We start from the raw sequence: 12,084 nt of genomic DNA, 5'->3' as shown, positions 1-12,084 counted from the left end.
CAGGCCCCAGCTGTGAGGCTCTCCCCCTCCCCCCCCCCCCCCCCCCCCCGGGACCAGGCCCCAGCTGTGAGGCTCCCTCCCCCCCAGGACCAGGCCCCAGCTGTGAGGCTCCCTCCCTCCCCGCTCCGCCCTTCAGAGCCCGACTCCCTATCTCCTTAGAGCCACAGGCCCCGCTAGTTCTGAAGACGGGCCCTGGCCTCTTGGTCTGTGACTCAGCGACTGGACGGCTCCTTATCTGAGCTGCCCCGTCGCTGTGGGGCCCGTAGAGAAACTGTTTCTCTTGATGAACTGGAGCAATGAGAGCTGTTTACCACATGGAGTTCTTCCTTCTTCTTCTTCCTCCCCCTCCCCCTCTTCCTCCTCACTCTCCCTCTCCCCCTCCTCCTCCTCCACCTCCTCCTCCTCCACCTTCTCCTCCTCCACCTTCTCCACATTCTCCTCCTCCTCCCCCTCCACCTCCTCCTCCTCCCCCTCCTCCTCCTCCTCCTCCTCCTCCCCCTCCACCTCCTCCTCCACTTTCTCCTCCTCCTCCCCCTCCACCTCCTCCTCCTCCTCTTTTGTGAAATGTGTCCTCCCCTCCCCTGAGCCATCCTTCGGGTCATTTACTGCCTTTTAGTCATTTTGTTATGAGGAGTCCTGGGTCACGAGCCGTCTCATCAGCTCGGGGTCAGAAAAGGGGTCTGCAGACCAGGGCGCACCACGCAGCACAAGGTGCAGCTGAGCCAACGAGCAGAGCTGGTCAAAGCCCTGCAGACCAGGCGGCTCTCAGGCCCCCGCAGACCAGGCGGCTCTCAGGCCCCCGCAGACCAGGCGGCTCTCAGGGCCCCCGCAGACCAGGCGGCTCTCAGGCCCCCGCAGACCAGGCGGCTCTCAGGGCCCCGCAGACCAGGCGGCTCTCAGGCCCCCGCAGACCGGGCGGCTCTCAGGCCCCCGCAGACCGGGAGGCTCTCAGGCCCCCGCAGACCGGGAGGCTCTCAGGCCCCCGCAGACCAGGAGGCTCTCAGGCCCCCGCAGACCAGGCGGCTCCCAGGTCCCCGCAGACCAGGAGGCTCCCAGGCCCCCGCAGACCAGGCGGCTCTCAGGGCCCCGCAGACCAGGCGGCTCCCAGGCCCCCGCAGACCAGGCGGCTCTCAGGGCCCTGCAGACCAGGAGGCTCTCAGGGCCCTGCAGACCAGGCGGCTCCCAGGCCCCCGCAGACCAGGCGGCTCTCAGGGCCCTGCAGACCAGGCGGCCCGGCAGCGGCCGGTGTGTGAAGCCCAGCGGGCCGGGCCATGGCCTGTGCTGATTTGATGGCGTTATCTCCTCGGCTTCAGAATCACCCCTGCCGGCTCTCTCCCTGACACACCACCCTCCCGCCCAGCTGCTCCCTAGGAACGGCTGTGTCCTGAAGACTCCCACCTCCCCACGCCCTCCCCCTCCCCACCCCACACCCTCCCCACCCCACCCCCTCCTCATCCTTACACCCTCTCCACCCCCTCCCCCTCCCCACCCCACCCCCTCCCCACCCCACCCCCTCCTCATCCTTACACCCTCCCCACCCCCTCACCCTCCCCACCCCACACCCTCATCCTTACACCCTCCCCACCCCCTCACCCTCCCCACCCCACACCCTCATCCTTACACCCTCCCCACCCCCTCACCCTCCCCACCCCCTCCCCTCTCCACCCCACACTCTCCCCACCCCGCACCCTCCCCATCCCTACACCCTCCCCACCCCACACCCTCCTCATCCCTACACCCTTCCTACTCAAACCCTCCCCACCCTCCCACCCTCCCCCTCCCCACTCCCTCCCCCTCCGCACCCCTCCCCTCTCCCTCCTCCTCCCCACTCCCTCACCCTTCCCACCCCCGAACCCTCCCTACTCAAACCCTCCCCACCCCCTCACCCTCCCCACCCCACACCCTCTTCATCCCTACACCCTCCCCACCCCTCACCCTCCCCACCCCACACCCTCTTCATCCCTACACCCTCCCCATCCCCGCACACTCCCCACTCTCCACACCCCCCACACCCTCCACACCCCCCACACCCTCCACCCTCCCCACCTCCCCACCCCGCACCCTGGCTGGGGAAGAGCCACGTGTCAGGGTTAACTCTTCCCACTGAGACCCACACGCATCGGGCCCTTGGCTCCAGGCTCAGGTCTGGCTGGGGGTGAACGACCATTGAATTGGTCACCGGTTCTGAGCGAGCTGCAGCGAGCGGCTGGCCTGGCCCTGAACCTGCACCGCCTGAGAACCCGTGGCTCTCCCCGGGTTTCGGGGCGACGGGGAGGTGTGCACAGTAGGCGCTCTGTTTCGTTTTGTGCTTTTCCGGGAGACAGTAAGACGTGAGTGCAGACGGCCCCCGACTTACGATGGTTTGTCATAACCCTCCCACCCCCCCACCCTCCCCACCCCATGGGCCCATCGGGGTGATGCCCGACACTAGACAAGGGCGCCTCTCCCTCCTTCCCCACCTCATCCCTGGCCTGGAAAGCTGCGTTTCACACCCGACCGTGCTGTCCCCACGCACTCAGCGAAGGCGGGCTGTGTCCTGCGGGCGCTGGGCCGGAGCTGCAGCCCCTCGGCCGGGGGCCGCCGGGGGCGGGGGAAGACGAGGCCGGGGCGGGGCGGCCTCCACGGAGATGGGAGTCTGGATGGCGGGATGCGGGCCGGCTCGCAGGGGGAGGAAGCCAGGGCCCTGCCTGCCGCCCTCCGTGTGGCCCTCCGTGTGGCCCTCCAGCTCGCCGGGGCGCCCAGCCGGGAAGACGCCGCAGCCAAGTCCCAGAAGGCCGCCTCCTCTCGGGCCCTGTGCGGGGCCAGGTTCCGGCTGCTCTCGGGCCCTCTGCGGGGCCAGGTTCTGGCTGCTCTCGGGCCCTGTGGAGGGCCAGGTTCCGGCTGCTCTCGGGCCCTGTGCGGGGCCAGGTTCTGGCTGCTCTCGGGCCCTCTGCGGGGCCAGGTTCTGGCTGCTCTCGGGCCCTCTGCGGGGCCAGGTTCTGGCTGCTCTCGGTCCCCGTGCGGGGCCAGGTTCTGGCTGCTCTCGGTCCCCGTGCGGGGCCAGGTTCTGGCTGCTCTCGGCCCCTGTGAAGGGCCAGGTTCTGGCTGCTCTCGGCCCCTGTGAAGGGCCAGGTTCTGGCTGCTCTCGGGCCCTCTGCAGGGCCAGGTTCTGGCTGCTCTCGGGCCCTCTGCAGGGCCAGGTTCTGGCTGCGGGGGCCCGTCCTGCGCAGCCGGGGGCTCGTGTGGTGTCCACGCCCCGTGCCCTCTCCCGCGGCCGTGCCCCCCTGTCGGGCGTCTCCCCGAGGGCGCTCCGTGGAGACTGTGCCGCAGTCCCACCTGCAGAGCCTTGGGTTGTCCCGTCGCTTAGGCTGAAGCACAGCGGCAGGGCCCGGCCACCCCTCCTGGAGCTGGCCGCCCGGCCACGGGGGCCAGGACTAGGGTAAGGCTAGCGAGGGAGGCTTTTGCTAGAGTACCAAGTTTAAGGGAACCCCCCAAAATACTCGAAATCAAGATAACGTTTTAATGCAATCTTTTCTTGAAAAAGCAAAAATAATGCAAAAGAAATTCACAATGAACAAAATATGAACTTAAAAAAATTTTTAATGTATTGACGAGAGAGAGAGAGAGAGAGAGAGAGAGAGAGAGAGAGAGAGAGAGATGGATTAGCTGTCCCCACAGATGGATGCATTCATTGGCTTTTGTACGCGCCGTCTGGGGATCGAACCTGCAAACTTGGCATATCGGGGCGACCCGCTCACCAACTGAGCGACCCAGCCAGGGCTCAAAATATCAACATTTTTTTTTATTTTTTTGCCCTAACTGGTTTGGCTCAGTGGATGGAGCATTGGCCTGCGGACTGAAGGGTCCCAGGTTCGATTCCGGTCAAGGGCATGTACCTTGGTTGCGGGCACATCCCCCGTGGGAGGTGTGCAGGAGGCAGCTGATCGATGTTTCTGACTCTCTATCCTTCTCCCTTCCTCTCTGTAAAAAATCAATGAAATATATATTTTAAAAAAATATATTGACATTTTTAAAGAAAGACCAGGACGGGGCTGAGCCATTGGAACCGGAGGCTGGTCCCCTGGACACACATCTGTCTGTCCTCTCCTTAATGGTTGATTTCCCCCTGAGGGCATTAGAGTCGCTGACAGATACTTAAGAATTGGGAAGTCCGTGTATTAAAAGCCCCCACGTTAAGTTTATGTTATTTTTAAAAATATATTTTATTTATTTTTACAGAGAGGAAGGGAGAGGGATAGAGAGCTAGAAACATCGATGAGAGAGAAACATCGATCAGCTGCCTCCTGCACACCTCCTACTGGGGATGTGCCCGCAACCAAGGTACATGCCCTTGACCGGAATCAAACCTGGGGCCCTTGAGTCCACAGGCTGACGCTCTATCCGCTGAGCCACACCGGTCAGGGCTAACTATGTTATTTAAACCAAAACAGAATTGACTGTTTCATTTCGATTCATTGAAAATCATTTAAAATGGTCACGTGGTTGAAGCCGTCACACGTGGCGGTTCTCCCGATGGGAGACGGGATGAGCCAGAGGGAGTAGGTTTGGAAAACCCGCTGATGAGGTTGCGTCTGCCAACACCAGGGGCACATTTGCCCTTTCCCTCGGGTCCTGCGATGGCCCGGCCCGGCCCGGCCCGGCTGGCTGCCGGGGGCCTTCCTGTGGCTTCTGGAGCAGCCCACAGCCCCCTCCCCCTCCCCAAGGCCCTCACCCAGGCTGTTTCCCTCTGTCAGGAAGGACCCTCCCTCGGCCCGGCCCCTCCCCCGGCCCCAGCTGCAGACCCAGCACAGTCCTGAGCAGCCGCCCCAGACTTGTCCGGCCCCATGGGCCCCCTGGGTGCGACGCCCGACACTAGATGAGGGCGCCTCTCCTTCCGCACCTCATCCCGGGGCGGCCAGCATCGCCACCACGTCCTGAGGACGCGGCTGGGCCACTGTCCCGGGCAAGCAGGGCTTCCTGTGGGGAGGGTGGTGGAGGATAACGGGGGAGAATCGCAGCAAAGGAGCGGCATGATCCGAAGGTCCCGTCATTCCGCCCGGCGCGCGTGCGGGACGGCCCCACCCGGCCCGTGGGCACAGCCCATCTTGCCAGTCTCCCCAGGTGCCCATGCAGCCGGCCTCGTGCCCGCTCAGGACCCGCCTGGCGTCTTCGTTTCTTTGTTCCAGAGGTTTTCCTTGTAGTTCTTACTAGGAATTTGGTTCCTTTTGTCTGGAAAGATGAATGTGTCCTCTGATCCTTCATCCTCTACCAGGCGTCCTCAAACGACGGCCCGCGGGCCACATGGATCCGGCCCGCCGAGGACATGGATCCGGCCCGCCGGGTGCCGCTGCCTGTCCTGCTTAGCAGCCGACGCGTCCCGGGCCCGCAGTGCGCATAGGAATTTGTTCATAGTTTTTTTTTAAACTCTAGTCCGGCCCTCCAACAGTCTGAGGGACAGGGAACTGGTCCCCTGTTTAAAAAGTTTGAGGACCCCTAAGCGCTCACTCGCTGACTCTGCTCTGATCTGGTGGGCTCTGAGGCGCCCGCGTGTAGCTGCCTGAGGTCCCCCCAAGCCCAGCTGCTCCTGGCTGGTCCCGCCCCCCACGGAGTCCACAGCATCTCCCTAGCAACGTGTGTTGTAGGGACTATACCTTTCTGTGGTGGCCGGACCCCGGGCCCAGGCATTGCTGGGCATTGAGCTCCCCCTCCAAGTCTGATGTGACGGCTCAGAGGCTCAGAGCCTGTGCGTCTCAGGCCCTGTGGAGGGACGTGCCCTCGGAATGCGTCAGGGGGTTTGAGCGGGGGAGACGCTCCGTGGCCGGGAGAGGAGTGGGCGTGTGATGCTTTTCCTCTGCCGAACGCTCGGTGTGAGAGCCGGGACCTCCTGCCTGCGCGTGTTCGTGTGAGCCAGTCCGCCCTGCAGCGCCCGGGCCCCGGGGCCCCCCCCCCGTCAGGCATAGCGTGTCTGGCTGCCGGCTGTCTCTGGCCACTGCTTCAGGCCCTTGTCTAAAAGGCTTTATTGTGATACAATTCACATACTGTCCCATTCGCCCGTTTAAAGTGTACAAGCCAATGGCCCTGCCGGTGTGGCTCAGTGGTTGAGTGTCGACCTCTGAACCAGAAGGTCAGGGTTTGATTGCTGGTCAGGGCACATGCCAGGTGACGGGCTCCATCCCCGGTGTGGGGCGTGCAGGAGGCAGCCGACCCATGATTCTCGCTCACCATGGATGTTTCTATCTCTCCCTCTCTCTCCCTCTCTGAGATCAATTAAAAATACATAGAAAAAGTGCACGAGCCGTTGACTTAGCCATCATCGCAGTCAATTTTGGAGGCTCTTCATTAGCCCCAAAAGAAACCCCTGCCTCTGAGCCAGCACCTCCCATTTCTCATCCCTGCACCCAACCCCAGCCCTGGGCAACCACTCTTCCTGTCTCTAGGTTTCTCTGTCCCGGGCATTTCGTAGAAATGGGGTCATCCGTGTGGTCCCGTGGGACTGGCATGGGGGGTTTTCAAGGTCCGTGCATGCGGAGACGCGTGTCACTCATTCCTTCTAAGGCCCGGCCGAGCGCATTCCATTGTACAGTCGACCACATTTTACTCATCCGCCTGTCAGCTGGCGGACAGCCATCCGATGGGCTGTTTCCGCTTTGGGTTCTGGTGAATGATGCTGCGGGAGCATCCCTGGACAAGGCTTTTTTAGTATTTTTTTATTGATTTCAGAGAGGAAGGGAGAGGGCGAGAGAGGGAGAGAGAGAGAAACATCAACCATGAAAGGGAATCATTGACCGGCTGCCTGCCGATGCCCCTCCCACTGGGGATGGAGCCCACAACCCAGGCATGTGCCCTTGACTGGAATCGAACCTGAGACCCTTCATTCCGCAGGCCGACGCTCCATCCACTGAGCCACACCAGCTAGGGCTGTGTGTGTGGCCATATTCTCATTCTCTTGGCTTCCCACCAAGACCACTTCTTCCTGCCCCCGAAACGCCTTCTCCTCACACGCCACGGGCGCACGGAGCCCCACGGGGATGAGGGCGCGGAGGGCACGCCTGGCGGAGGCGTGCGGAGGCCTCCCCGCCTGTGGAAGCCGCGCAGGGGCTCATCGCCACCTTCCTGTTGGGGAAACGGGCCCGGGGGTGGGGCGGCCGGACTCCCGCGCTCTTGACCCGGCACTGGCAGGCCCGGGTGTCACGGAGAAGTGGGCCCTGAGCCCCGGAGGTGCTGGGTCCCAGGAACCGGTCCTGAGCAGGGCCTGTCGCCGGCGGACTGCACCCCTCACCCCACCTCCTCCCCCCCAGGGTGCCTCCGCCAACTGGTGGAACCACCGCCACTTCCAGCATCATGCCAAGCCCAACATCTTCCAGAAGGACCCGGACGTGAACATGCTGCACGTGTTCGTGCTGGGAGAGTGGCAGCCCATTGAGGTAGGACGGATGGCGGTGAGGACGGGGGAGGGGAGGGAGCGTGGACGGGGGTGTGTGTGTGTGTGTGTGTGTGTGTGCGCGTGTGTGGATGGAGGGGGGTGGACGGAGGCACAGTGCGGATGGGGGCGTGTGAACTGGGGGCCAGGAAGGCACATCCAGGGCTCAGTCCCCAGGGCCAGCTCCAGGAAAGCTGGCGTGGAGTCCCAGGCCTGGACGCGGGAGGGCCTGGGCGGGGTCCGTCCACCTGCGCGACCCGCGGGAGGGGCGGTGCAGGGTCACACGGGCAGTGGACGTGAGGCCCAGACCCGACAGCTCGCCCTTGCCTTCCGCTCTGGGTCGCGGCCTCATTTGAATATCGGTGCATCCTTTATTATAGACATAGGACGTGCCCATTGTAAGCATTTAAGTGGCACAAAAATATACAAAACGGAAAAGTGCGTCTCCTATTGTCTCCACCGCGCCCTTCCCCAAACGCCATGTGCCGGAGTGGCCTGTGACCACATGTCGTATGTCCTCTGTGTGTGAGCGCGCACGCCTGCTCGTATGTCCTCTGTGTGTGAGCGCTCACGCCTGCTCGTATGTCCTCTGTGTGTGAGTGCGCACGCATGCTCGTATGTCCCCTGTGTGTGAGCGCGCACGCCTCCTCGTATGTCCCGTGTGTGAGCGCGCACGCATGCTCGTATGTCCCCTGTGTGTGAGCGCGCACGCCTGCTTGTATGTCCTCTGTGTGTGAGCGCGCATGCCTGCTCGTATGTCCTCTGTGTGTGAGCGCGCACGTCTGCTCGTATGTCCTCTGTGTGTGAGCGCGCACGCCTGCTTGTATGTCCTCTGTGTGTGAGCGCGCACGCCTGCTTGTATGTCCTCTGTGTGTGAGCGCGCACGCCTGCTCGTATGTCCTCTGTGTGAGTGCCCACGCCTGCTTGTATGTCCTCTGTGTGTGAGCGCACACGCCTGCTTGTATGTCCTCTGTGTGTGAGCGGGCACGCCTGCTTTTCAGAGGCAAACACCGAGCCGGAGGCTCTGTCTGCAGCTCGCGCCTCGCCCAGCCGGCCTCCCAGAGTCCCAGCCCAGCGGCCCCACCCGGGCTGTACCAGGCTCTGCTCAGTCCCTCTTCCATGATTCCCCCTGCTGTTTATAATTTCCTTTTAACAAAACCCCCCAGTTGATTTAAGCAACGTCCTCCTTTAATGCATTTTTTAAGAAAGCGGAACCCGTCTGTGACGGCCTGTGTTATGGTCAGTTTCCCCCAAAAAAGAAATCGACACCCACTTTGATTTGGGGAAGCCCACTGCTGACGTCAGACAAAGACGGGCCGTCCTTGCTGCCTGGGGCAGCCCTGAGCACCCGGCGGGCGCGAGCAGGGGCTCCGTGAGGTCCCGGGGCGGCGCGTGGGCCTCCGCAGCAGAGCCTGGAGCTCCGTGCTGTGCCCGGGCGTGGGCACCCTCGCCGCCACCGGGGAGCGGCCTCTCCGTCTCCTGGCCGCCGCGGCGGGATGCCTGTGGCCTGGTCACTGCAGAGGAAATGAGCCAAACCCCGGTGCTTTGAAGCGGGGGTCCCCGGGCCAAAGTCCGCGCTCGAGCGTGTCTTCCAGAAGAGCCGCTGGCTCTGAGGAGGGTTAGATCGCGGCCTGATTCGCCGGGTCAGCGGGACAGCGGCCGCCCTTGCTGAGGGGCCTGCCTGTTGTGGAGCCGCCGGCCGTCCTGACATGAGCGCTGGGTCCCCAACGAGACCGATGTCCCCAGCAGTGCGGGCAGGGAGGCGTCTTGCCCGCCCGCCCCGTGGCAGGCAGGGACGCCTCTCCAGAGCCGCTGGCGGGCAGGGCGGGCAGAGGTTTGGGGTCGGGGAACCCGGTTGCCGGTAGCATTGGAACAGCCACGTGCTCCGTGCTATCCTCCTCTCTCACTTTTGGGGGACAGGGCGGCTGTTTCTGGGCTCCCGGCTGAGCTGTGCCCTGGAAAGGACTCTGGGCCTGAGAGCGCTGTCCTGTGTCAGACCCACCCGCCCCCCCCCCCCCCACCCCAGGCCGTCCCTTATCTCCAGGCGCATAAACCAGCCGGCCGGCCAGGTGCTCCGATGGGCCGGCGCCTTCCTGCCTTCCGGTCTTCTTTATGACTTCCGGGAGAATTATTTTGGTTAATATTTTAGCAAGTCCACCCCCCCCCCCCCCCCGCCCCCAAGGTCCTTTCATTTCTTGGATGCGCAGACGGCTCTCCAGACATACCACTTTCAGGGGTTGTAGTTTCGCTTCTGATGTTTCGCTTTTGCCCAATGGGTTTGGGCTGAGTTGATGCCCCGCCTTCACAGCTCTCCCCAGCTCCCGCGGCGGGGTGCACTTCTCGGCCGGCCCTGCGGCACAGGGGGCGCCCCTGAGTCCGGCGCCGGGCTCGGCCGCCTGTCCTTGTGCGGACCCCTCTGGGTGACTGGGCGCCTAGTAACTCACTGGAGTGGGCCGCCGTCCCTCTTCTGGAGGGAATCTGTACCTTTAGCCCTCGCTGGTGTGGCTCAGTGGATAGAGCGTCAGCCTGCAGACTGAAGGGTCCCGGGTTCGATTCCAGGTTGCAGGCTTGATCCCCAGTGGGGAGCGTGCAGGAGGCAGCCGATCCCTGATTCTCCCTCATCATCGATGTTTCTCTCTCTCTCTCCCTCTCCCTTCCTCTCTGAAATCAATACAAACATTTATTTTATTCTTTAAAGAAAGAAAATAGTGAAAACGTAGCCCCTTCCTTTCTACTGGTCCCGCTCTGTGTCTGCGTTGGGTTTATGAGCTCCTGAGCGTCCAGGACAGAATGACACAGCCGTGATCTGGGGGGGCAGCCTGATGTTGCTCCTCCTCGTTCTGGGCCACGTCTTCGAGCCATTGTGCCGGCCGGAGCGGTTCCACCTCCCTGCTCGGACCCTCCTCCACCGCCTGGACGCCCCCCGCCCCGCACTGGCCCTGGCTTCCTGGGTCAGGCAGCCCCTGGTGCGGCCAGTCCTCCCTGGGAATGGCCGGGCCCTCCTGCAGGGCCGTAGCTGGGGTTTGGGGTCTCGCTGCTCTGCGCATGCGGGGCGGGGGTGGGCGGGGGGGGGAGTGGCTGTTGCTCATTCTCTCCGTGGGAGTTCGCAGGTTCCCAGAGGCGGGTGCTGGACTTTGCGACAGCTCCCCTCCCCCACTCCTGGGCAGACAAGGAAGGCCCTTGTCCTCCTCAGACATTTTGTTCCAACGCTGAAAAGTCCCCTGTACATGCCCCTGGCATCCGAGCCCGGCCTCGTGGTCCGCGGACAGGCTGAGCGCAGGAGGGCCAGCGGCCGGGCAAAGGGCGGCGGAGCTCCGAGAAGCCAGGCCACCCGCGGGCAGGGCCCCCCTCCCTGTGCCCCTGGCCCGCGTCCCCGGTCAGCCTCCGCCTGGGAATGCGGCAGAGAGAGCCCTGTGCGCCACCATCTCCTTCCTGGGGTCTGGACAGGGGGGGCCACCCGTACCTCCCTGGGTGAAAGCACCCTCCGTCCCCCCTGCGTCTCCCCTCCGACGGCCCCACCCCCCCCAAGCCCTCTCCCTGTGGGGTGAGGGCTGTCCTGGAGGAGAGGGGTGTGGGGGCCCAGTGGGGAGGGGCCACTCCTACCGAGCAGGTCCAGGGCCCGGCCGTGAGCTGAGCTCGGCCTGCAGGTCGTCACGTCATCCTTGCTTAACCCTGAGGCGGGAGCGCTCAGCAAACCCATTTTACAGATGGAACAATGAAGGCTGGGAGATGGAGCAACTCGCGCCAGGTCACAGCTAGATAACGGAGCGCCAGCAACCAAACCATGTCTCTGCTCCAGGCCAGGCCCTGGGTCCCATGGGGCCTTGCCTGCGGCCACCACGTAGTGGACATTAAGGGAAATGTGTTCGTTGGATCACCCCAGCTTTCGTGTGTGTGTGTGTGTGTGTGTGTGTGTGTGTTTAATGTATTTTTATTGATTTCAGAGAGGAAGGGGGGGAGAGAGAGAGAGAGAGAGAGAGAGATCGACGATGAGAGAAAGAGAGAGAGAGAGAGATCGACGATGAGAGAGAATCCCTGATCAGCTGCCTCCTGCACGCCCCCCACTGGGGACTGAGCCTGTTCTGTGGGTCATATGCCTCCCAGGCCCCTGGGCAGCTGCATTTTCCCCTTCCTTGAATGGCCACTCGGGGTCCCCCCCACCCCAAGTGTGGGCCCCTCCACCCACACCTCTGAGACCTCCCTGGCTGGGGCCCCTCCACGGCCAGCCTCAGCCCTGGCCTTAATGACAGTCTTGGAGCAAATGGACACACCTTCTGGGTGCGAGGGGGGCCCCTGCGGGAGCCCAGGAGGCCGCGGAGCCGAGGAGTTGACGGGCCGGTGCTTCTGTCGGGCGCTGGGACACGGCCCCGGCGCCAGGAGGGGAGGCCTGGACAGCCTGGCTCTGTTCCCGTCAGGGCCCTCGGTGCAGGAGCCCACAGACTCCCTGTGGTTTTGAGAATCACTGTCCTCTGTCCTCACCTGGGAGCCAGGGGCTTTGGCCTGGACCGCACCCAGCGTCTCCGCCCCGGGTTCTGATTTCCCGCAGTAACTGGGAATGGACGCGCTGGAGGAGGCGGCTCTGGCTCCCGGGGCCAGCACCTGGCACGTCGGCGTGAGAGCGAGATGGGCTGCCCCCTGCACCGCCCCTCCCAGGGGTCCAGCCTGCAGCCAGGCACGTGTCCTGA

General features: G+C 63.6%; 1 protein-coding gene across 2 annotated transcripts in view; it reads left to right on the top strand.

Annotated features, from left to right (window-relative positions):
• FADS2 (fatty acid desaturase 2) overlaps positions 1-12,084 on the top strand; it is a 33,074-nt gene that overhangs the window by 11,520 nt on the left and 9,470 nt on the right. For both annotated transcript variants that reach the window (XM_080688012.1, XM_080688013.1), the window contains exon 5: positions 7,278-7,403. In XM_080688012.1, the coding sequence (XP_080544138.1) occupies positions 7,278-7,403 (126 nt within the window). The remainder of the gene's footprint in view (positions 1-7,277; positions 7,404-12,084) is intronic.

This window comes from Plecotus auritus (assembly GCF_963455305.1).
Source record: "Plecotus auritus genome assembly, chromosome: 9".
NCBI classification, from domain to species: domain Eukaryota; kingdom Metazoa; phylum Chordata; class Mammalia; order Chiroptera; family Vespertilionidae; genus Plecotus; species Plecotus auritus.
This window is presented reverse-complemented; position numbering and strand designations above follow the sequence as displayed.